Raw genomic sequence first — 26,013 nt, forward strand, 5'->3', positions numbered from 1 at the left:
AAAAAAATTTGACTTTTGGATCAAAAGAGCACCTCAAGTCTAAAATGGTGGATTAACCTAATAGTCACTATCTTAAAATAAATGAAATTTGAGTTCTTAGGTTCTAAGGGTCATAAACTGCACTATGTTTGAATTTGAGGTTAGTCCCTAGGTCCAAGAGATTACGTCATTAATTTGAATTTCAGGTCACTAGCTAAAGAAGCCACTTTTTCAAATTTAGAAGGGATTGTCTATAAAGACACCAATTTATCTTTTGTATAAGCGGTTATTTTTGTCCCTTAAATTTTAAAATGGGTAGTTGTAAGAAGGTCATTGATGAGACACAAATTTTCGAAGAAAAATTCTTGAAATTCTTGACTCACCCCAAGCCATCCACTTTGACATCTAATGGATGTGAATGATTGTGACTTCTATGTATAAAAAACAAATGGTCTCTTTGTAAACCATCCCAATTTAGAACCCAAAAAATACTTTTACCTTGGGTTTTACCTGCGGAAGCAAATACATAGTATGCACCAACCAAAGTAGGAAATCAGGTTCTTTCATCCTCATTTTCTTTCCTTTTGTCTCTAGGAAAATTGTTCCACGACTCTTCAACATCAATCATTAAGATGGATATTGTGTAAAATGCACAGGGTCAAATCAAATATGGACAGAGTCAAAAACATCAATATATATATATATATATATATATATATATATATATATATATATATATATATATATATATATATATATATATATATATATATATTAAAACACTACGCAACGTCTATAGGTGAAAATGAACAGTGATTTTGCCTATCTCCATCACTGTCCAAAGTTTCCCGCACGGTCACGATTGTCCGGTAATGTTTTATTTTTCATTTTTTTTCTACAAATCAGAATGACCTTTAATTTGAAGCGTGTATCCATCAAAAATAGGGGAATCTTCGAAAATTATATAAAAAAAAAAATTTACATAAAAACAATTAACCAAAATACCTCCGAAAAATTTTAGGGGTATTTTGGTCAATTTATTTTTTACGGATACTTTTTTTTATATTTTTATTATAAGCGCTTCAGTAAGGTATTGGAAAGACTTTTCCTATATATATATATATATATATATATATATATATATATATATATATATATATATATATATATATATATATATATATATATATATATATATGTATGAGTAAGGTTTCTATAAGGTTGCAACCTTAAACAATCCAATTAGAGGCACCTCTAAATTTTATCATGGCATATAATTTTGTTGTAAAATATTTTAGGATTATCTTAAAAACTATTTTCATATCTAATTAGAAAATTTTAAACTCCAAAAATGATTAAAATCAAGAAGATCTATAAATATATAAAAATCTTGAAAATAGATGGTCTAGATATTGCAAGATGCACTATTTTTGGGACTCAAAAACGTTTTTTTTTTTAATATTCATACATCTCGATGTCGAGATGATCAATTAGAGGGTTTTTCAACATTCAAACAGCCTTCCGATAGATTTTGGGTTGCATATGTGATTCTACATTTTAAGATTCTTATATAAACTTTTCCCAATATATATATATGGATGTGGTTTGTATAGAGCCGAGGCTCTAAACAATCAAATTAGAGCCCACCTTCAAATAGTGTGGAGAAATATGTTTTCAATATTGGAAAGTTTTATGACAGCCTTAAATTATATTTTCAACTTTACTTATAAAATTTAAAGCTTAAAAATAGTGTAAATCGAGCCGATCTATGAAAACTTGAAAACCTTGAAAAATGACGGTCCAAAAATGCGTTACAAGATGCACTATTTTTAAAATTTGAAATCCATTGTTTTCTCATGTCCATGTATCTTGATGTCGAGAAGATCAATTTAATGATATTTGGATATCAAAACAACCTCTTCTAGTGAATGTTTTGATATAGGCTTTAATTTGATTGTTTGGCGTTTAGGCTCTATATATATATATATATATATACAAAACGCCTTTAAGTGAAAATGAAGAGTGATTTTTTCTACTTTTATCACCATCCAAACTCCATCGCACGGTCATAGTTGTTTAGTAGTTTTTCAATTTTTCATTTTCTTTTTACTAATCAGAATGATCTGAAATTTGGAGCATGTATACATCTTAATGAGACACACCTAATAAAAATATGAAAAAAATAATTCGTAAATATAAATTAACTAAAATAACCCTGTAAATTTGCAATGGTATTTTGGTCAATTTATATCTTAACATTTATTTTTTTCGTATTTTTATTAGGTGTGCCTCACTAAGATGTCAATACGCTCCAAATTTCAAGTAATTTGGATTTGTAGAAAAAAAAAAAAAAAATACTACTGGATAACTGTGACCGTACGATGAAGTTTGGATGGTGATGAGGGTAGACGAAATCACTGTCTATTTTCGCTAATAAGTGTTGGGAAGAGCTTTCCATATATATATATATATATGGGATTTTTTATGATTACCAACCCCTCAAATTATAGAGGTTCACGTTAGAGTTCCTCAAATTATATAGGTTCAAGTTAGAGTTCCTTGTAAAATGTATTTTTACCTATGAGGGCATTATATTGTCTCGTAACAACCTTAAATAGAGGGCATTTTGGACAATTATTTTCCCAATGATAGAAAGCGAGGGAACTTTTAAAACTTTTAACCTCATTTGCTCTCCTAAAACTCCCTCTCATCTGTCTCCCTCCCGTCTTTCTCCCTCCATTGACAGAGAGGTCGAGACCTTGGTTTTCACCTAGAGAAAGCCCTTTCGCCTTCCAGCCATGGTTGTCGACCCAGCTCATGCCTTGTAAGAGCCAGTCAGGAGATTTTCATTCACAACAGGTAAGAATATCTGATGATTGCCACTCTCTCTCTCTCTCTCTCGCTCTCTCTCTCTCTCTCTGTCAAAATTCATTTTTTATAAGCAAAATGATGGCCTAAATCTGTAAAATTCAAGTTCACTCTTACCATGTTTGAGAACTCATGGATTGGTTGTAAATGCATTGTCTCTGTTGGTGTGATTTTCTATATAGATTTTTTACTTTTCAAGGGAGAAATTGTATACATTACAATTAAGTTTTATTTGTTTTAGGGTGCAGAAGTAGGGTCCAACTTCATCATTTTGTGGGTTTTTCTTCATAACATGTTTTTCTATATGGATTTGGGGAGGTGGGTTTTGTTGGGTTTTTGTGATTTGTAGCTTTTAAATCCCGTAGATCAATAAATTCACTCTGCTTCAAGTGCCTAAGAAAAATGCTATTGTTTTGAGGTTGTGCTTGAATTTAACTTCTGAAAATCTTGTGTTTTCTTTTGTTTTATTTCCTTTGCTTTGTTTAAGAAGTTCTCCCTTGGAACTCTTCGTGAAATCCGAGAACTTTTGTTGTGATTATCTTTTCGAAATCAAGGCCTAATTGGGGTTCCCTTTTATTTTTATTCTGAAATGATGCCTACTCTTGATCACCTTCTCTGGAATTGGGGCTTACTTTCTTGAGTTTCTTTGGCAGCACTACTGAATATATAGTTTCAGTCTTTTGCATACTAGGATTTCAGGCTGCCCTTATGGAAGCAGCCTTATGCATCCAAGCATTTCACATATTCCATTTGTGCTTATTGTTTTGACTATTTATAGAAAATAGGAGCTTAAGTCTCATGATTGGCATTTCTGATTGCATTGGAGAAAGGATCTAAGGCTTAGAGTATTAGTTAGGTTAGTTTGTTAATCGTTCATGCTTATCCCTTAAATAGTTCACAATGGATAGAGAGAAATGCTATAGTGTGTGAAAGTGACGTTGAATCCCTGTGTTAATTGGCAAAACTCTTCTAATGTCCTAGTTCGCATGGAACTGACTAAATGTAATTTCCATATCCATTGAAGGTAGATGTTTATGGATAATACAATCATGTTATCCCTTTTTTGTATGCCTATGTCATTTGGTATTTATGTCCTGCATCTTTTTGGTTTGGAGATGGTGATGCCCTATACTGTAGAGCCAATTTTGACATGTTGGCACCAAAGGCCTCTCCTTTGTGAAATTTATGTTGCATCCCTATATTTTGGTGTATATGAGACAAGCATAATTGCTGCCATTTTTTAGGTAGGCAAGTAGAGAGCATTGGTCATTCAGGAGAGGATTAGCGATGTGACTGGTTCTCATTCCTTTTAGACCAGAGTCATGAGGAGCTACCGTGTTTGGGTGGTGAACCTCCTATTGAGAGCCTACAATTTGGTTGCTCTTTTGAGTACTAATTAGTTTCTTTTTTTCTTTTCTTTTCTCTTTTTAGTGGTACATTGAGAAATTTATACATGGTATTTCAACTATGATTTACCCAAATTCAGGTTGTAATGGCTTTAATTTTGGGTAGCACTATTCTTGGCACAATATAGTTGTAATTTTGGGGCATGAAACAATTTTTGGCAGCTCTACTCTTGGCTGCAATTTTGGGCATTGGCACAATTTTGGCCACTATTAATGCCTATAATATACTTTTGAACTTTACATTGATAATCAGTACTAGAAAACAATATATGACTGTAATATGCTTTTGAACTTGAGTCCTATTTTACAGGTACCTAAGTAGATCCCATATAGAAACCTCTCCATGAAACCATGCTTGTAGAGGGCATTGCTTCAATTGTAGAAAACCCATTTAAAACAGTTCCTAGTGATTTAGTTCCATACAATGGGAAAATATTTTCAAGTCATAATGATGCTTATGAATTTTACATGGGTTTTGCCAAGGCATGGGGGTTTTCAGTGCGTCGTCAACGAATAATTGGAAAAGAAGGTGATGGCAATCGAACTATTCGAAGATACTATGTTTGGGGGGAGCGGGGGTGCATTTAACAAATAAATAATTATCTGCAAATAAAGGAGAAAGAGATTGATCATCAAGGAGATGCAATTGTGCAGCGCATATGAGTATCGCAAAAGTCATGGATTCTAATATTTCATATTGGTGTGTTGTAACCTTTGATAATTTGCACAATCATGATGTTCTCTACCCACAAGAAGGTAGATTTTTGCCGGCTTATCGTAGTATTTCAGAAAGCTACAAGGATTGTATTCTACAATTTTCAAAGTTGGTATATGTGTTAGAGATATGATACGATTGTTTGAAATAGAGAGAAATCTTAAACCAGGGGAATTACCATTTATAGATAAAGATATCTATAACTATGTATGTGCTATGAACAATATGAACCGCGACAATGATGCTCATATTCTCTTAACAAAATGTAAGCAAATGAAAGATAGAGATAAATATTTTAAGTACGCTTTTATAGTTGGTGAAGATAATAGGTTGGAGCATATTGTTTGGTCACATGGTTCTTGTTCTCGTGCATATGAGATCTTCAGTGATGTGGTAGTTTTCGATACGACCTACCGGTCAAATGGTTACTATATGTCATTCGGCATTTGGATGGATGTCAATAACCATGGTGACACTTGTTTATTTGGGTGTGTTCTACTACGAGCTAAAAGAGTCCAATCTTTTTCATGGGCAATGAAGGTATGTGATTTTTTACAAATTATGAGCTTTGAATTATTTGATATTTTTACCAATGATGTGTGTTTGAGCCTGCTTATATGTTTTTAGGGTTTCTAAAGCATGATATAGTTGTAGGCATTTGTAGGTCTAATGAATGGAAAGATGCCACAAACAATCCTAACTGATCAGGACTTGGCTCTCAAAGAAGCAATATGTAAGGAACTCCTCAACACTTAACATGCATTTTGTATATGACACTTATTATCAAATTATCTGGCTGGTTTTTCCTCCTCCTTGTTAAAAGATACAATGAGTTTAACACCGACTTTTACAAGTTATATAATCTTGAGTCCATTGAAGATTTTGAAGAACTAGCATGCATTAGTCAATAAGTTTGCATTGCATTCTAATAGACATATTAACAACTTGTGGAATTTAAAAGAGTTTTGGGCATTACCATACTTGAGAAGCCATTTTTTTGCTGGACTGAAAACAACGGGACGTTAACCGTCCATCAATACATCTGTGAAGCGATTCTTGAGTTCACAGACTCCGCTTAGTGAATTGATAGATCAGGTATAACAAATAATGATCTTATTGTCTTCCTTGATATTTTAATAAATTGGCATGTTATTCTTTATTTATGGTTTTTTGTCTCTTTTTTGTTAGAAGACAGTTGTTATTGAAATGAGAGATGTAGTGAGTCAAAGACGTTTGATGCAACAAAAGTCCAACAATGTGGATGTTCGAACAATGTGCCCCTTCAAAGATCATGCAGCACACGTCTTAACTCCTTATGCATTTTCAAAGATACAAGAAGAAATTATTTCATCTTTCCAGTATTTGACATCAAGAAAGGATGATGGAACTTATGAAGTGACACTTTTCAAAAAAAGAAAAAGGGCAAAAAGTTTCTTTGATGGTTGACAATATTATGAATTACAGTTGTAAAGGGTTTGAGTTTACAGGTATCATTTGCAAGCATTCTCTTCATGTTCTCTTCAAGGAAAATTTTATTCAAATTCCAGACCGATATGTGCCAAAACGTTGGAGGCACTCTACATTATTGATATCAAATGTTAGCTCGAGCACATCAGCTGCATATGTTGAGCGTGTCCAAACTATACAATCATTAGCATCAACAATTGGTACAAAAGTTGCAAGATTTGATGATTGTTACAAGTTCATTATGGAGCAATTTTCAAGAATTTTGGAACATGTTGAAGAAGTAGAATGCATGAGGTCTCCTATGGTAGATAAAACATATAATGCAAGTCTAGCAAGTGAAGAGATGAAAATAGACTTCATTATGAAAGCATCCATGTAAAAAACCCTGCTCGGTCTATTACAAAAGGGCGGCCTCTTGAAAAAAAGTTAAAGTCCCATGTTGAAGTTGCTAAAAACCCTACATATTGTAAGGTTCCTTCATGTGGCCAAACTGGCCATGATTATAGGAATTGTCCATTAAGAAGAGGTTAATTTAGTAGGTAATCATTATATATTAGAGAACACCATTCTTAGTATGATGTTGACACAATTTTTGGGCTAGAAATGCTACTTTGCATATGAGATTTTTGAGCATTTACATGTGATAACTTCGTATATATAATTTTGGAGTTGTACATAATGATTATTGTAAGGTTGAAATGTGGATGCAAATGTAATGAATATATTTTTACTTGATTAAATGCTCCATCTTTAGCTAATTCACTAAATAGGATTTCAAGCAAAGCATCATTCTTTGTTCCTTGTGAATGTGTTGGGGCAGGGACTGCATTTTGTAAATTGATATTGAGATAGGCACAGCAAGGCAGTAATGCTTAAGTTCTTTAAACTCAAAAGATCACAAGGGCACAACAGGGCCGCAATGCAATTCAAACATATAAGTCACTTTTCTTTTTCTGTTGCTATTAAAATTAATAACCTGCCTGAACAACAAAGAAAAGAATATTTGATTCCAACAAGAAAGCAAAGAGAGTAACAAATATGCCAAAGAAAGTGGACTTTGGATGTATAGGCCACCCGTTTCGCTATTTCGGCTGATTTAAGTTCATGCAAGGGAAGGTGGGGCGCCCTGTCAATAATAGCCTTCTCCCTGGCAATAATAGCCAGCGTATAACACACAGACACAATTACTAAGAGAGAGAGAGAGAGAGAGAGAGAGAGAGTTAAATAGTCAAATCACAACTTCTCATTGAATAAGAAAAACTTGATTCATGTAGGCACAAAATAAAATACATCAAATATTTTGAAATTTAAGATAGAGAGAAATTCATATTCGAATTATATTATTACAACATTGTTCCATCTCTCTCCCTCTATCAAGAAGAATTTTTGGCCTTGAAAATACATGAGCTAGAAGCTCTGATGCTTTCTACTTTATGGCTTTGAAACCAAATATCTTCATCACCACGCTTCAAACTAGAGCCTCCTACTCTCACTGCCCCATACAGTTTCCCATTCAAAATGTGTAGAGTAAGTTGTGAATCTCCCAACTCTTGATCCTAAGTCTTCAAGTCTAGCAAGGAAGAGAATAGATCAAACAAATAAATAAAACGATTACTCAGTAGAATCTAATCCTTTAGCTATGAAAAGAACAAGATATCATCAAATAAATAAAATCATTTCTCCGGCCTTTCCTATCATCAGATAATTATTATACTAAGAATAACAATAAATCATTCACTAGATCAAAAAATTAATCCGTTAGCTATGAAAGGAGTTGCATAATCAAGGGAAAAAACGGTATAAAAATATGAAAAATGGGTGGGGGCATATTTTCAAATATGAAAATTTCATTGTATCTTGAAGCATACTTTCAAGAAAGAATGTCAATCAAATTGCTCTCGATGGGTGGCATTTTCAGAATTCCTAAGCAAACCCAAATACAATGAAAAATCAAAATGAAGGAAGAACCCTATACCAACAAATAAGTCAACACATAGATCAACAGAGTAAATTCTAGAAAAAAATTCCCAAAAATAAAACAAAGAAAAAAAGAGAAGAAAATAAATGGCATTTAGTGTGGCATTCGTATCTGGTGTGATCGGAGATCTCCATGGCTGGGATCACGTGAAGGTGAAAATTAGGGTTTTCTCGAAGTAAAAACCAACATGTCGAGTTGTAAAAAAATTGAAAAAAAGGGTGGCCTTAGCACGGAGAGAGAGGTGACTATCTCAAATCAAAATAAAACCTACCAAAATCGTACCCAAAAACCAAAAATACAGAAAAGTTACAAAAATCTCACATTTTCTTCACCAAAAAAGAAAGCTCCAAAATCTTACCCAAATAAAGCTACCAAGATCTCACCCTAAATCTCACCAAATAAAGAAAAAATTCTTTATGCAAAATAGCACTTCCATTTTTGCCTGGCAATTTTTCTGATCAAGAAGAGCACTTCCATATTGATCTATGGGATTTAAAAGCCACAAATCACAAAAACCCAACAAACCCTACCTCTCCAAATCCATATAAAAAAGCATGCTATGAAGAAAAACCCACAAAATTCTGAAGTTGAACCCTACTTCTGCAGCCTAAAACAGATATTCTTAGCTGTTGTGAATGAAGATCTCCTGGCTGGCTCTTACATTTCATGAGTTGAGTCGACAACCATGGATGGAAGGCGAAAGGGCTTTCTCGAGGTGAAAACCAAGGTCTCGAGCTCTCCATCAATGGAGGGAGAAAGACGGGAGGGAGACAGATGAGAGGGAGTTTTAGGCGAGCAAATGAGGTTAAAAGCTTTAAAAATTCCCTTGATTTTTATCATTGTGAAAATAATTGTCCAAAATGAACCACTATTTAAAGTTTGTCACGAGACAATATAAAGGTATTATAGGTAAAAATATACTTCACAGGGTCTCTAACTTTGAATCTATATAATTTGAGAGATTGTTAATCTTAAAAAATTTATATATATATATATATATATATAATCGACTTGGCTTAGATGATAAATCCCTACAATTTTAGATCAAAAATCCATTTTAAGATGAATTTTAGAGGGGGCCCGCACATGTACAAGTGAGTGGGTCTACTCATAGAAACCCATCCTTGTCTTTATACCAGTTAGGGTTCAACATTTTGTTTCCTTTCCTTGCTGCATACTTAGCGAGGTAGTCCGCAACGTGGATCATTTCTAGTGTGAGGAAGACATGGAAGAGCTGGCACTCCCTTATTTCCTCTGTACTTTTATATCTTATATTTGGAAATGAGCTGGCAAAGCATGCGACACCCTTAATTTATTCTTATCTATTCAATTCAACTCCCTCCATTAATTTTGTCAATTCCTTTTCAATCTTATATTTGGAAATCAGCTGGCACAGCATGCGACACCCTTAATTTATTCTTATCTATTCAATTCAACTCCCTCCATTAATTTTGTCAATTCCTGGCCTTTAGATACAGGAACAGGTAACTTTGAACCTATCAAACCCGACCACATATCAACAAGTCCTCTTAATCAAGTTTTGAATAACACGAAAGGGACGTAAATTTTCTCTAAACTTTTATACGTAGCACACCCCAATTCGGCGTCCCACACATGTGACCTAGGATTCTTGAGGCCCATGCTTGGCCCCTCCTCTAACTAAGATTAATTTGGTTTTTTTAGAGATATTAGAGTAAAGCATGATTCTAAATCCTGTCAGAAGATGAAGATGTTGTTATGGTGCCAAGTATCTCTTGATGGCGTCAAAATTATGTTTATTGTAGTTATTAAAATAAGTAATGATTTTATAGGATTTTATTCTACGCATGTATGTAAGACCTCAAATGATTATCATTAAAGCTGATATGGATCTCTAAAAAAATTATCATATGAGTGTAAGACTTAATTTTTCTATAGATCCGTGTCAACGTTATTGGTGATTCTTTGGAATCCTACACATATGGATGGAGGAAGGTCCTATAAGATCATTACTCTATTAAAATATGATATGAAATTTGAAAAATAGCGCAGGTCGAAAAATGGACGGACCTATAAATACTTGAAAATCTTTAAAGTAAGTTGTTTAAATAATTAATGTTTCAAGATACATTATTTTTAAGACATGATTTTTTTTTTCTTTTCAATGACGAAACATATTGAGGTCAAGATGATCGCTTGGAGGCTCCTTAAGGGTTTGAACAACTTTTTCCTTGTGGGTTTTTGAGGCGCGGCTTACTTTTATAATAAAAGGTTAATATCTTATATAAATTTTTCCTGGTAATAATATCCATATAACAATGGGGAAATATCTCTTAAATACTTACTGCACAAAATCGTTAGAGTGGTTTAATCACTTTATCATTAAAGTGATTACTCTTAAGTTTCATCTCACTCCACCATATCTTTAAAAAATATGGTAAAAAGTGATGAAATTGTCTATGCTCAAAAATTCAGACCCTAAACAATCATATGCATTTTGAACGTTTGGCAACAATTTAAAGAGCTCAAGTCAAATAACAATATACATCTAATTGTTTGCGGTTCGCTACACAAGATTGAAAAATAACAATAATATCCCTAATTGTTTATGAACAATTAATAATTTCTCTCAAGCCACTTAAATGGGAGTCAATTGCAAAAATGTATCTCCTTGTCCATGGTTCTCATTTCAAAAAGAGGCAATGTGGTGATTTGTTTAACATAATTTTTTTAACGAGGTATCTAATGAGTGTACTAGATCTTTGATAGTAATTAAATCATTTGACCCCTAATCATTTTGTAACAACATTTCATGATTTAATACACATATTGTCTATATAATATGAATGCATGCCATGGTCCATATGACCACTTGAAAGTAGTCATAATTCACAACGGCTGTTCCCTCCAATCAGTTAGATTAGAAGGTAATGACCCTATAGTATATAACTATGGAAGTTAGGGGTGGCAACGGGTTGGGTCGGGTTCGGAGGGACCCGGATACGGACCCGACTCAAAAATTGAAATATATTTTTTTATTTAACTATATTCAAATATATTTCATATATTGGGACTCGAAAAATATTTTTTGGACGCGGACTCAATCATACCCAAATTTGGAACCCCCCGAGAAGTGTTTGGTCCAAAATTTAGACCTGAACCCAACCTGTTGATTAGACTCAGACCCGGACCCAAATCGGGTTTACCCCTCGGGTCCGGGTCTATTGCCACCACCGTTGTAAGCACATCTGGTCATGTGGACCATTCGTGCATGTTTATAAGTGGAGTTTCCCTTGTTTGACTGGTATGCCGTTCCATAATAAATTGACAATTCCCATTTATGCTCATCCCCCTCTCTCTCGTTAATTTTTTTATTTCTTTCGAGTCTCTCTTTCTCTCAGGCCATAAATGCAAGAACTTTAAGTAGTGAAAGCTTTCTATAGGCCCAGCAATCCGATATAAATAAAGGTTTTTAGCCTCAAACATCTTGTCTTCATTAGATCGGTCAAAGTGAACAATATATTTTATTTTTATTTTTATTTTTTATTTTATAAATCATTTTCATGTAAAATTTTGTATGTGCTTATCCATAAAGGTGCACCCAATAATAATGGGAAAACACATTTTAATGGAACAAATGACCAAAATAGCCTAAAATTTGTGGCTTATTTTGATCATTTCACTTTATAGAAATATAATGTATTTTTATTTTTTGTTTTTATTAAGTGCACCACTACAAGTAAACGACATGCACCAAATTGAATATGAAGATAATTTATAAAAAAAAGTTAAAAAATGAAGTACTGGTAAGCCAGAATATTTATATACCCAGTGTTATTGGGATAGGACTGGCTATCAAACTGGTGAAGGGTCTTGTTCAATCAAAACCGTTTCGATCACTCGTTAAACTGTTTGGACCAAATTTTCAAATTTAGAAAAAATAAGACATAAGTAAAAATAAAATATACTATAAAAAATGTCTGAATTTGTGCAATATGTGTGACCAAAAGCTAGAATATTCAATCAGTCAAACATTGGTTTTAACTTTTTTTTTACCAATTCTCTTGAACCGGACTAGCCAAAGCATCAGTCCGATCGGTCAAATTCAGGGGACCTAAACTAGGCTGAGGCAGACACATGCCCATGCCATTCTGCTACACTACTAGCTTGAAAGCCCAACACAGCCAGATGAATCCTATAAAGGAGCTCGGAGTGCATTATTATAAATTAATATTACATGATTATGACCGGCCCGATTGCCTTTTAACGAGCTCCCAATCTGGCCTTTGATTGCCAAGCCAGAGCATCCAATTCCAGCCCTGCTCGAAGGCAGTCCTCATTGCGGCATTACCGCTATAAGTCTAAAACCATTGAAGGGCAGGGGATAATTGGACTGTTGGAAAAACAGGGTGAACTAAACGGTAACGGCCTAGTTAGATAAGAAGCCGGTTCCAATTATTGCCGTTTCGGTGATCGATTGGGTATTTTTTTTAAAAAAAAAAATCTCAAAAATAATGGATTTTGTTTGTAATGTACTTTTTGTAATGTTTTTTGTCATTATGGCAAATAGTTGAAATTATTTTGGTTATTAATACTTCTTTTTACATTTTTCCATCATGTTTTAAAAAAATTCAAAATTACTCCTAGGTATAAATTCATTTTTTTCATTAATTTTCAACTTCATTTGGATACGCTTTGTTTAATAGTTTTCAAAATATATTGTTCATATTTTATTAAAAAAAAATTTAATCTTTGAACAAGTTTTTAATCGCTCGAGACTTGATCGATTAGAATGGTTGAACTGGCCGGTTTTGTTTTTTGGGTAACTGAATCAGCTGGTTTAACAGTTAGGCTGGCTTCGGGCCCATATACGATTAATTGTTCTGGTTCGATTTTGTGAACACAAGACAAGTGTAAAACCACTGTTCGCAAAAGATCTAACCACTAACTGCCCTGTTAGATCGGAACCAGCCAATTTTGGGCGATTAAGGTGATCAACCGGTATTTAAAAAAAAATCAAAAAAAGATATATAAATTCTAAAAAATAAAGAATTTGATTGTAATGCATTTTAAATATTCTTTACATTATGGTAAAGATTAAAAATTGTTTTGGTTATTGATACTCACTTTTATATTTTCCCATTTTTTTTTAAAAAAATTGAAAATAGTCATTGGAAAATATAGAATGGGTTAAAATCTATTTTTTCCATTAATTTTCAACTTCATTTGAATGAATGTGTTTTGTTTTAATCATTCTTTATAGAGCGTGGTTTGTATAGAGCCTAGGCTCTAAACAATCAAATTAGAGTCTACCTTCAAAATAGTATCGATAAATGTGGTTTGACCGTTGGAAATCTTTGTGATAGCCTTAAAACATATTTTCATATTTATTTGTAAAGTTTAAAGCTTCAAAAATAGTGTAGATCGTCAGATCTATGAAAATCTTGAAAATTGACAGTTCAAAAATACGTTACAAAATACACTATTTTTTTCTCATGTCCATGTATCTTGATGTCGAGATGATCAATTGAAGATATTTAGGTATCAAAATGACATCTTCTAATGAAAATTTTGAAGTAGGCTCAAATTTGATTATTTAGAGCCTCAGCTTTATATAAAGTTTTCTTTTTTTTATGTGCTTTTTCATATTTTAGTAGTTTTTTTTATTTTATTTTTTTTAACACTTTTTTGACCGCCCGAATCTTGCCCGATTAGAATATTTGAATCGGCCGGTGTAACCGTTTCCAAACCTATGTCCGGTTAACTGTTCCGGTTCGATTTTCACGAACAAAGTGTAAAACGCCTGAAGGACGGGGAACACTGGATAAGTGTAAAAGTCTTGAAGGGCGAGGAATAACCGTAAGGAACGTTTTGTACTTGGGTTGCACGCCTACAAGGTTCCCAAAATTAGAAACATAGGAACTTTTACAAGGAGGGTGGTGTCTCCACATTTTCCCGGCCATCTGAACCATCATCCATCACCACCGCCCGTTTACTCTCTGATTATATATTTCTCTCTCCCTCCTGGTACAAGTATATACATATATATCTGAAAAGAGCTTCCTCTTGAGGGCGATGATCTAGGGGCTCTTGTTTAGAGAGAGAAAGTGTTTTTGGATTTCACAAAGAGAATGAGAGGTCCGCTTCAACGGGAATTGACTCGAAAGAGAGGTTAGATTGAGGGGCATCGGTTAGAGAGAGATTGGATTGACGAATTGACTCGAAAGAGAGGTTAGATTGAGGGGCATCGGTTAGAGAGAGATTGGATTGACGAATTGACTCGAAAGAGAGATTAGATTGAGGGGCATCGGTTAGAGAGAGATTGGATTGAAGGGCCATTGATTTGAGAAGATTCAGTTAGGGTTACCGATTCGAGCAATGGCTTGCAGAACAGGGGAAGGAGAGGAGAGAGAAGAGGAGGAATGCTTGTTTCCTAGGGAGAGAAAGAAGGCATTCTTGAGGTGCGGGTCTCATGCGGACGACGAACTCAAGAGCTTCAGGCGCTGCGTCGGATGGCTCTGCGTCGATCAATCCAATCCATGGCGCACCTTCGTCTCATGGTGCGTCTTCCTTTTAATGGTTGTCGTGATCCCGACCGCTTCTCCCTTTATTCTGTCCTGCTCGCATTGCGAACCCAGCCATCGTCGAACGCACGACACGGCCGTGCAGCTTTCTCTCTCTGCAGTTGCAGCCGCCTCATTCCTTTCTCTCTCTAAGTTTCTGCGCAAGTATGGGCTGAGACGCTTTCTCTTTCTTGACAACCTGTGCTTTGACAGCGAGAAGGTCCGGCTGAGCTACACCACCCAACTCAATGTAGGTGAAATTCTCTATCCTTTCATTTTGGAGAATAGGAAGGCTTTCTCTCTCTAAACTTTCTATGCAACATATAGCATTTTGGAGAATAGGAAAGTTTTATCTCTCTAAATTTTCTCTCGGAAAAATTACATTTCGTTCCAATGTTAATCTCTGGTCTAATTTTTTCTCTCTAGATTTCCTCTACCGTGCTTTCTCTCTCTAAATTTCACCGTCCCTGAATCATTTCTTCTATCGATCCCTTATTCTCTGACCTTTCTCTGCATTTGTCTCGCTTTCTAACCCTAGGGTTTAATTATACAGTGTGGTCCGCCATTCTCTCTTCGTCTCCCCAACTCTCACTTTTCTTCTTATGCTTTTTTGGGTGCCGTTTGTATGGAGCGAGGCTCTAAACAATTAAAGTCAAGCTACAAGACGGCTCTAAACAATAAAAGTAAAGCACCCCTTCAAATAGTGTGGAGAAATAGTGTGGAAAAATGTGGATTCGAAAAGCTTTAAAACATATTTTTATCTTTAATTATAAATTCTAAAATTTTAAAAATGGTTTTTAAAATTGACTGTCCAAAAATATGTTACAAGATACACTATTAATCCATTTTTTCTTCCATGTCCTTGATCAATTTGAAGATATTTGAGTATCAAAATTATCCAATTCTATTGAAATTTTTGTTCTATTAAAATTTTTGAGGTGCGTTTTAATTTTATTGTTTGGAGCCTCGGCTCTATATAAACTGTTTCTGTCTTTTTTTTTTTCTTTATTTATTTATTTATTTATTATTGTACAGAGCTCTTTTAAGCTTCTCTCATGCTTCGTCCTCCCCTGTTTCGTGGCCGAAGCCGTATACAAGATATGGTGGTATGCCTACGGCTTAGCGAAGGTGCCGTTCATCGGGAACGTGTACGTTGGAGATGGGATCGCGTGCATAGTGGAGCTGGCATCTTGGATGTACAGGATGAGCATATTCTTCATGGTGTGCGTATTGTTGAGGCTTATCTGTCATCTGCAGATCCTACGGCTACAAGACTTCGGGAAGGTATTCCAAGGTGAATCGGACGTGGGAGAGATATTGAGGGAGCATCTGAGGGTGAGGAAGCAGCTACGAGTCATAAGCCACAGGTTTAGGGCTTTTATACTCCTGTCTCTCCTGTTGGTGACGGCGAGCCAGTTTGCGTCGCTCCTCATCACGACCAAGTCTCACTCAACCCTCACCATCTTCAGGGACGGAGATCTTGCCGTAAGCTCATTCATTTCCTTTTCATCTCTATCTTTATCTCTATCTCTATCTCTATCTCTCTCTCTCTCCACATTAATATATTTCTCTCTATATAATTCAGTGTTCGAATGATGGACTCGGCTACTCTGCCAAGGTAGCTCGGCCCGAGTATGGGATTTAGGTGAAGCTAAAAAAGTGTTAAAAAAAATTTAAAAATACAAAAGAAATTTTTTTTAAAAAAGAAAAATATGTTTAAAGTGAAATTAAACAAAACAAACAGTTAAAAAAATAGATTTTGAATAAATCAATTCTTATTTAAAAGTAATCCAAAAAGAAAGAAAAATGGAAAAAATAAATATTAATGGTAAAAACACTTTCCAATCTTTAAAACATAATATATATATTACAAATAAATTTCTTATTTTTAAAATTTTTTATACTGTTTTGATATTTTTTTAAAATCCCTGAATTGGATGTCCAAGGGGATACTAAAGCTCCCAAGGGTGGTGAATCCGAGTTATTTGGGTGAGTCCGAGGTAGCTCACCCGAGTAATCAAACATTACTATAAATTGTTGGAAATTTTGGTGGGTAATAATAAAATCACGATAAAACTTACTCACCCATGTCCCTTAGCCGCAACGCTTGATTCGCCCCGCACACTTGCTCGGCACAAGCACCACACTCTCTCTTTTAATCCCCAAATAAGGTATGTGATTGTTTCTATATAAATACAAATCTTTCTATGCTCTCTTCTTTAACGTGGGATTAAAACTCACGACTTTCTCTTGATTTATTTAAACTTTATAAAAATATTAAAATACTTTGTAGTATTTCTAACACAAAAATACTAATATAAATTTCTCTCCATCTCTTTCTGCACTTTGGTCTCCTCTCTCTAAATTAATGTCCCTCTCTCTCTCTCTGTCTTAAAATCTCTAGTTTTTTTATGAACAAAAAAACACTTCACAACCTTTTAAAGTAAAAAATCAGAAATGAAAAAAATTCACACAATTCGTCCAAAAAAAAAAATTAATTCACACAAGCGCAGGGGAGTCTGTAGGCCTGGGTAGAAAATTATGTTGGTCAGTTTCTTCGTTAGACGGTGATACCAGAGAACGGGACCCACCTTGGGTTTGCACATTCTACTACCTTCCAGCAATTGCATGCGCCAAGGCCTATAGCTTTATGGCTTCTATAAAATATGATCCATGTGCTCATCCAGAGTTCCTAGAGATATTGTCCGTAGGGTTGAGAATGGGTCGGATTTGGTGCAGATCCACCGTGATCTAGAGTCGGATCTGAAAAGAAGGGGTGGGATTTGGTTTTGGATCCGATTGGATCCGAAATAATCAGATCTGGATCTGAATTCAAAAAGTATATATGGGATCTAGATCCGATCAGATCTGTAATATTTAGATTTAGATCTAGATCTAAAAAGTATACATATGATCTGGATTCGGATCCCAAAAAATGATTTTATATATTATTTTACATCTGTAAAATTATATAGGACAAAAAATACTATTTCACATTTATGTATATACAAAATAATATAATATATTAATAACTGGGTTGGACTCGGATCGGATATAGGTATTGAATCCACCTATACCAAGATCCAATCTGAATTACTATTTGGATCCAAATTTTGGGTCTAGATCCGACCCAAAATGTAAGATCTGTACCATTTTTTTAGTTTCAATATTTATACAGAGTTAGAAAATGATTTTTCGAGCCATCATTGAGATTTCCGACGGCCAAGTTGCTTTCCAAATGAGAATTTAAACGCGAGGCTTTACTTTATTTTCATAAAATCTATGACTTATAGAAACTCCATCCTATATATAAAAGGAAAAATGTCCACAAAAAATTATTTTATCTGCATTATAAGGAGGCAAAAATTACTCTTGCCCTATTTTTCCAACTTTTTCTCACACAAGCAAACATAAAGAGAAGATGGGGGTTTTTGTATCACATTATGGTGGGTATGGGGCTCGTCTCCTTCTTGTCTACTGTGCATTGATTTGGACATTCTTTTTTGTTGGATAAACTTCAAAGGCTCATACCTCTTAAAGGTGCCACACCATTGGCCTCAAGGCCACATCTAGAAAGTACAGCTCATCAATCGAAGAGGGAAAATTGTTTCATGCCGGCTGGACCTTATTTCTACATATGTGGTCCAGAAAGTGTAAAGCATACATTTTTAATAAAAATGGATGTAAGTAGGTGTTTCATCTAAAAACAATAAAAACTAACGGTCCAAATGTTTTCTTACTAGAATTATTATTTTTCGTTTTTAAAATTTGTTTTTCCATATTCATGATCTCCATATTAGAGATCATGTCCTTATAGTCCTAAAATCTATCTCAAAAGTAAATTTATTAAGAGGTATGCATTTCTCGAGCTTGATCGCATAGAAACCAGGTCCATCAAAGAGCCATACTCCTAAGTGTCATATCCACTAACTCTGACATGTGGCATGGAACCCGCCGTCGGGTTGATTTTTAGTGGCTTCCTCCCTCACTCCTTCATTGGCTACCATTCCCCTTGTATGCGGGTCATTGGCCAGCAATGGGCCGGGTACCGCTGGCCTGAAAATATAAGGGTGGCGTGAGACTTAGTCTCTAGGGGACATAAAGGCATGTACCATCCTTCTTACACAAATATTCTATACAATGTTTGAAAAACTGGGCGATCTAATCGGTAACTACCCCATTAGATCATAATCGGAATAGTTGCCGGTTTCAATTTCAGGAGGTTTTGGTGACCAGTATTTTATAAAAAAAAATTCAAAAAATTTATATAAAATCTCAAAAATAAAAAATTTAATTTGTAATACTGTTTTTTATATGGATACCGTTTGCTAAACAATCAAATTAGAGCCTACCTTCAAATATTGTCGAGAAATGTGGTTTCACTACTGAAAAACTTTGTGACAGGCTTAAAACATATTTATTTTAAAATATATTTTCATATTTATTTATAAAGTTTAAAGCTTAAAAAATAATGTAGATTGATTGATCTATGAAAACTTGAAAATCAATTTGAAATATTTGGGCATCAAAACAACTTCTTCTAGTGAAAATTTTGAGATAGGCTCAAATTTGATTGTTTAGAGCCTCGGCTCTATAACTTTTCCCTTTTAATATTTTTTACATTATGGTAAATATTAAAAATTATTTTGGTCATTAATACTCACTTTTATATTTTCTCATATTTTTCGAAAAATTTAAAGATACCCCTAGGCACAAATCGATTCTTTAAAATCCATTTTTTTCATTAATTTTCAAAAATGTGTTTTGTTTTAATTATTCTTTATATGTTTTTCATATTTTTTGTGTTTTTTATTTTATTTTTTTCAGTAATTTTTTGACCACCTAGGACTTGTCCGGCTAGAACGGTTGAATCGGTCGGTTTACCGGTTAGGTCAGTTAGACCTCTTTTGACCCCATGTCTGGTTAATCGTTCCGGTTCGATTTTGTGAACACTGGTTCTATATTATGAGGCAATATTATGAGGCATTTACCACAAACACTATATTAGAGCTTGCACAAAAACTGGGTCCCATATTTATGGGAAAATTATAAATGGAAAATGGTTTGATAGGGCTACAGCAGCCGAATCAAAATAAGTAAAGCCTCACCTTGTAACTTATCAAAAATTACAATTCAAGCATTGAAAAACCTCTAAATGGAGCATCTCGGCTTGAATGGTTGTGAAAAAAAAAAAAAATATTTTAAACTCTAAAAATAGTGTATCTTATAATAAATTATCTAGACAATCCATTACGCCCTAAAAATAAGTGTTCACAGATCCGCAAGATCTATGCCATTTTTTTAGTTTCAAATTTTATTTTCAGTATTGGAAATTGATTTTAGAGCCATCATGGAGATTTCCGCCAAAAGGTTTTTTGGGACAAATATTTGAGGTGAGGCTTTATTTTGTTTTCATAAATCCTAGCCCTTATAGAAACTTCATCCATTATAAACTCCTCTCCTCCCAAAAAAAACACAAAAATAATACTCTTGATATCATACTATTAATATCAATACTATTTCTTTACAACCACCTCTTAAGTAAAATAACTTAATTTTTTACCAAAAATATCCCCCATTTTAACCCATGATTCCAAAATGTGATGCCCAACATGTGTCGGATAGGTGCAAAATGTGTTTGACCAGCTTGTGCGCAATGCCGAACGTTAGAGAGAACGAAAAATATGGCCGAAAAATTGGGGCGTGGGCGGTCCAGAATGTCGAGTCAAGTGGGTATCTGTAACTTTGGCCATATTTATCATAGAGTGCAATTATTGCATGCTCGTGTGAAATATTTTGGAACTTGTTTTTGGTGGTCCCAGATATGCTCCGTTGTGTTGATGACTGGACTGCTGATGTGCCTACATAGTGCTGCTAAGATAACACACAAGGCCCAATCCATTGTATCCCTTGCTGCTAAATGGCATATCTGTGCTACTTGTGACTCTCTGGAATCCATGGAGTCTGAGACCACCCCTACGGCTCAACGAATCTTCCCTGCTACACCAAATGGTGAACACACCTTTAGCCTCTTAGATAATGATGATGATGATGATGATATCGACGATAGTGATGAAAACGATGATCTAGTCCTCACTGCCTATGCTCAGACAGCTTCCTTCCAGAGGAGAGAAGCACTAGGTAAGGCCCTTCTCCCTTTGTTGCTGTTATGGACATGATTATTATTACATTTCTTCTTCTTCTTAAATTTCCACTCAAACCTTTTTGCATAAGATCACAGCTAAAATACACATTCAAAGCCAAACAAAATCACAAACTATGAACCTTGGGGGACCAAGGTGTCCCCAAAAGGAAATAACTTAGGGTCTGTTTGGATGATACTTAATCTAATCAGGAATGGGCTAGCTATCTTATACACTTTATATAATACTAATTTATAACATAGGGTCTGTTTGGATGATTCTTAATCTAATCAGGAATGGACTATCTTATGTGAAATTAATACTTTATATAATACTAATTTTGTTGCTTGTTTGGTACATGATATCTATTATAAGGAATACTATTTAATTGGTTAACTTTTTCAGCTATTTTCAGCTTTTTTTAAAGTTATATATGGCTAAAAACATGTGATTTCCAGCAAAATAGTTTCCAAAACATAAACTTATATATCAAAGAAAAAGCTTCTATATATACTATAAGAGTAAGGTGCACCTAAAACACCCCGTTAGAAAAGGTTGTTAGCACATTTCTTGAAACTACAAACCCTTAACCAGAAAAGAAGAGGAGAAGGAATCTGAAGTGCAAGAACGATCTAAAATTTATCGCATGGGAATGTATAGGCTTAACCCTAAATAGGGAGAGGTGGCAACATCTTACTTAACTTTTATTTTAAAAAAAATTTAATAAAATATTTGTAAACATGCGGTAGAGCAAGTTGATTGATGTACAAAACAAACCGTTGTTCTTGAACCCAACCAAAACACCAATGACCCTGGACAGTAATGAACAATGAAGATAAAGAAATGCATGATTTTGCAAGACTATCAAGAGCATCATTGGCTTTACGATAGATGTGAGAAAACGATATCCGTAGCCTCGGTGAAGCACAGAGATCGTGTATTTTCAACCAAAAGACGTGGAGCGACCAAAGAATTCGTTGCTCTTGCTTACACCATTTGATAACGTTAAGTGGGTTCCTCTCAATAAGATCAATTTTGCAATTTTAAATAGGCCCAAAACCCACATCAGGAATTTTTGAGTTCATGGTCCCAATTCCAGCCTATATCGGAGTGCACAAGGCCCGATCCTCTAGTGTCTCTAGTGTCTGTGACATTTGGTACGTGTTATTGAATCATGTTTTAACATCACCAAAAGGTTTCCAAAAATAGAACCAAATAATTTTTTTTTTCCTTTCTAATACGAACTTAGAACTTCATTGAGAATATAACTGATAATGTCATGTTGTGGAACCCAACCACCCTTGGAATCTCATTCCTTTTAAAAGAAAATCCTGATGAGATAATACCTGTTTTTCACCAAACTGCTATAATAGCACAATCTTGTGCATTTTAAATATGAAAAAATATATAATAAGACCATTTACTTTTGGCACAAAGTCACAATTAATCGCGACGATTGAACATGAAATTGGGTGGCTACATTTACCTTTAAATATAGCCCTTCGAGCAAATGATTGTTAGCCAAGATATTTCATTAATGACTCTGTTATTAATTTTGTTTCTTGATTGACTTTGGCAGTGAAATATTTTGAGCACAACCGGGCTGGGATTTCAGTATTTGGGTTCATGCTGGACCGGGCCTCCCTCCAAGTAATATTTATGATTGAGATGTCACTTGTTTTGTGGATATTGGGCAAAACAGTAGGGATTTAAACACTTACTCTCTATTCTTCTTATTTCTGTTTACTTTTCTTAGGTTGAGTAAATTGGGTATTGGTTTTTTCACATGTAAATTTGATATTTATTTTTTGAGGTGTGAGTGAATAAATTGTCCGATGCATATAGTCCCTTAGTAGGTCCCCTCATTCATCAAAGTGTCTTTTCAAACATACGATCGTACCCGAGCTGATGGGTGGTCTTGTTTATTTTTTAATCATGTTTCTCTCTCTCTCTCTCTCTCTCTCTCTCTCTCTCTCTCTCTCTCCATAGGATCTTTGTGCCTGCCTATGGATCTCGTTGTATTTCATAACTGTGTTTTTAAATGTTTGGAGTCTTTCTGTTGCAACATATGATATTTGTTTTATTACGGATCGTCTACATCCTGTTAGATCTCTCTCTCCCCTTTGAAGTCCTTTGATTTTCTTCACTTCTATGACTTCTTGTTTTATATTGGAATTATAGACCTGAGGAGCTCATATGGTGTCCATAGATCCTATGAGAAAATAAAAACGGAAGACAAAAAAAACGACAGACAAATGAAATCCACCGGACATATACTATGATCTACAGAACCATAGAATTCCTCTCGACCATCCAATCAAAGGATGGATGGTGATGGAGAGAATGGGGTCCAACAGACTATGACATGACCAAAGAGAGAGCCTTTGGTTCAATTTCCTTTCTGTTGTTGCCTAGATAGGGAGAAAAGAAATGTATTCTAGTGGGGAAGGTGTGAAAGTCAAAGTCCATGCACCTTTTGGGAGATTTGAAGAGCTGCTACTGGGTCATATGCGTTTTTTCCCCCACAAAAGAAATAGATAGCGAGACCAATTGATTTCATTTTTTTAAATTTTTTTTGAAGAGGATTATAAAATATATAAAGAATATAGAGCCTCCTCATCCGGAGCACCTTCCAAAGTTCATAGTACACTGAGGTCATAAGATTACCATAGAGACAAATGTTTAGTTTAGGATTGAAGGGTAGTTGAGGGCTCCCCACCTGACCTGACCTGGCTATGCTGGCTAGGCCTATCTTTCAACATTTGAATGTCTGAAACAACAGTAACTAGCAGCTGCTGATAAAGAGTATGAGAGCATTTATTCACAGCGCAATTGTTCCCATAATCCCTGCTTGTCCCAATGCAAGTCATCTAAGCCATCCAAACAAGTCTTCATCTTGCTTCATGCACGCATCGCGCACAATATAATTCATCATCACTTTCACAAAATGTATATTTGCAATGGCAGAGTTTTGAAGTCTTGATTGATGTTGTCATGTGTCCAGCCAGCACAATGGTCCACAAATGCATAGTCATGAGTTTCTTTCCTTCCAACTTCCTTGATCATTTGTTACCCATTTTTTTTGTTCGCATCATTTTACACCATAAATATCGCTGATGTTTCTCTCAAATAGGAGTAAAATACTTGTTCCGCAATTCGATAACCGTCTCTGTTACTAGAATTCCAATTTGCATTGGGATGTTGTTTGATATCTGTTCACGCATCCCCCTTTCTTGAAACTATTACCCTCACAATAGATTTTCTTTTTATGCCTCCTAAGACTTTCCCAATGTTCATGACATGACATGTAAGAGCCTATTTTCCTTTTTCTGTTCTTTTTTCCTTTTTTTTTTTTGGTGTACTTCTGTTTATGCAATGAAATGAGAGTGTCTATTTTCATTTTTCTTTTGTACTACTTTTTAAGTTGTTCAGAGGTAAGAATTGGACTCGAACACAGTGTTGCAATAGTCGACCACTCACCAATCAAGCCCAAGCCCAACCTAGTTGCTGGGAGACCCTATTTACCTTTTCCTTATCATTCAGGGAGAGGAAGAGTATTTTTCCTTTTCCCTTTCTTTGGGAGAAGTGTATTTTCCTTTTCCCACAGACTATTTTTATGTTCCCTTTCTGAGAGAGAGAGTCTACTTTATTTCCCCATATATATAGAGAGATAGTATAGTGAGAACCTGTCATTCGTTTTCCCTCTCGGTTAGGGGGAGTATTACCATAGGTAGACATTACACAGAGGCAAGGCATCCTCTGTCAGGTACACAGTAAAATGCACTAATATTTCCACGAAAGTGTCCCTGCGAACCTGCCCGTGTACCACACACAAAGGTCACATTCGTTAAGTAATAATGGGATCTTACATATGATTTATAAGGAATTACATATGCATAATATAAGACATGGCTATTGCAAACTCAATCTCGGCAGGTGAGGAACTCCCCAGCAATCACAACATGATCCCAAACAATCCAAGCCTGAAGCAACAACTCCAAACGGCTCCAACAAGTATACTCAAAAGCAGTATCAATGTCTCAAAATCATATTACAAGCAAAATATTAGTAAGGTGACAGGAAGGAAGGACACTGAGCCAAAGTTCAACAAAAAAAAAAAAAAATTCAGTACAAATCACTGGTAACAAGGGATTTATCCCCCAAATGGGTAAACCAGTCCCAAAAACCCTCTTCAGAGAAATATGGAAGCTTTACTGGATGAGAAGAACCACGTCAGTAAATCTATCATTATACGAATAATCTCTGCTTTGCTTTTTACATTTTACAATCGATATCACTATCCTGAAACTTCATATTTCGGTCATTAATGTACAAGGGCCTCCCTATTGGCTTACTGCTGCAGACCATTTTAGATATGCATTTTGCTTTCCAGTACAAGAGACATGCTTCTGCACAAAAGGGGAAGAAAGATGAACATATGCTTTTCCCTTTTGACTTTTTCTATTTTCGACCAGTCGACTATGCAATAACTTAGCTTGACTCGACGCAATATCAGTAAGGCACATCACCTTCATAGACGAATACAAAGTTCCAAATCCAAGGGAAAGTGGATCATTGCAAAATTCTATTGTGCTTCTAAGTTGAAGCTTTCAATCCTCCTAAAGCACTCCTTTCTAAGGGGTGAATCTGCAAATATTGCTTTGACAAAATTTTGAATCTGCAGGAACAGAAAAATAAAATAAAAAATTCCACAGTTGAAAATGCCAAGTACAATAAAAAGAAGGGAAGAGAAAAGTGAAACAAATCAGTGTCAGTCCATATTATGCATCTTGTAGTAGCCTGTGAACTTTAAAGAACTGGGATCTCAGGATCACTTTCTTCCACCAGTACCTCAAACCAACAACTAAGAAGTTTCTGTTTTGAGTCAGAACACTTAAATGTTACAGACAGTCAA

At 34.9% G+C, this 26,013-nt stretch overlaps 2 protein-coding genes and 2 long non-coding RNA genes across 16 annotated transcripts in view; 2 read left to right on the forward strand and 2 right to left on the reverse strand.

The window, feature by feature from the left end:
• The first annotated feature begins 2,527 nt into the window (after window positions 1–2,527).
• Window positions 2,528–7,175, forward strand: LOC110006419 (uncharacterized). Of its 4 annotated transcripts, XR_016042564.1 has the most exons (3): window positions 2,546–2,838; window positions 5,355–5,508; window positions 5,633–7,175. It is a non-coding gene; the product is annotated as an uncharacterized LOC110006419 (long non-coding RNA). The 4 variants fall into 4 exon arrangements; XR_016042561.1 differs by having other exon boundaries at window positions 2,528–2,838; window positions 4,564–7,175; XR_016042562.1 differs by having other exon boundaries at window positions 2,528–2,838; window positions 4,737–7,175.
• A 485-nt stretch (window positions 7,176–7,660) lies between these two features.
• On the reverse strand, window positions 7,661–9,672 carry LOC110006420 (uncharacterized). Its single transcript, XR_002279379.2, has 2 exons — window positions 8,944–9,672; window positions 7,661–8,005 (listed from the first exon to the last, which is right to left on the reverse strand). It is a non-coding gene; the product is annotated as an uncharacterized LOC110006420 (long non-coding RNA).
• Window positions 9,673–14,211: 4,539 nt separating this feature from the next.
• LOC18424876 (uncharacterized) lies at window positions 14,212–22,938 on the forward strand. Of its 2 annotated transcripts, XM_088849502.1 has the most exons (4): window positions 14,212–15,205; window positions 15,991–16,440; window positions 20,778–21,096; window positions 22,678–22,938. In XM_088849502.1, exons 1-4 carry the CDS (start codon window positions 14,771–14,773, stop codon window positions 22,809–22,811), a joined length of 1,338 nt encoding a protein of 445 aa, XP_088705628.1. In that variant the 5' UTR covers window positions 14,212–14,770; the 3' UTR covers window positions 22,812–22,938. The 2 variants fall into 2 exon arrangements, with proteins under 2 accessions (XP_088705628.1, XP_088705629.1); XM_088849503.1 differs by lacking the exons at window positions 20,778–21,096; window positions 22,678–22,938 and adding an exon at window positions 16,541–16,646.
• A 2,144-nt stretch (window positions 22,939–25,082) lies between these two features.
• ATZW10 (centromere/kinetochore protein, putative (ZW10)) overlaps window positions 25,083–26,013 on the reverse strand; it is a 48,861-nt gene continuing 47,930 nt past the window's right edge. For 5 of the 9 annotated variants that reach the window (XR_016042568.1, XR_016042567.1, XR_016042565.1 and 2 more), the window contains one exon: window positions 25,083–25,776. Coding sequence is in view for 2 of the 9 variants with exons in the window: in XM_020661784.2 (XP_020517443.1) it covers window positions 25,684–25,776 (93 nt within the window). In the remaining 7 variants the exon portion in view is untranslated. The remainder of the gene's footprint in view (window positions 25,777–26,013) is intronic. The other 4 variants (XR_016042570.1, XR_016042569.1, XR_016042566.1 and 1 more) reach the window with 1 other exon arrangement.

This window comes from Amborella trichopoda, chromosome 10, assembly GCF_054954075.1.
Source record: "Amborella trichopoda isolate Santa Cruz 75 chromosome 10, AtrichopodaSantaCruz75HAP2 v2.0, whole genome shotgun sequence".
Taxonomy (NCBI): domain Eukaryota; kingdom Viridiplantae; phylum Streptophyta; class Magnoliopsida; order Amborellales; family Amborellaceae; genus Amborella; species Amborella trichopoda.

Excerpts from the sequence above, each read along its gene's own strand:
- LOC18424876 (XM_088849502.1), top strand. The coding sequence starts at position 14,771 with ATGGCTTGCAGAACAGGGGAAGGAGAGGAGAGAGAAGAGGAGGAATGC. Across the intron at positions 15,206-15,990 it reads GCTACACCACCCAACTCAAT|AGCTCTTTTAAGCTTCTCTC; the intron begins GTAGGTGAAATT and ends ATTATTGTACAG. Across the intron at positions 16,441-20,777 it reads TCAGGGACGGAGATCTTGCC|ATATGCTCCGTTGTGTTGAT; the intron begins GTAAGCTCATTC and ends TGGTGGTCCCAG.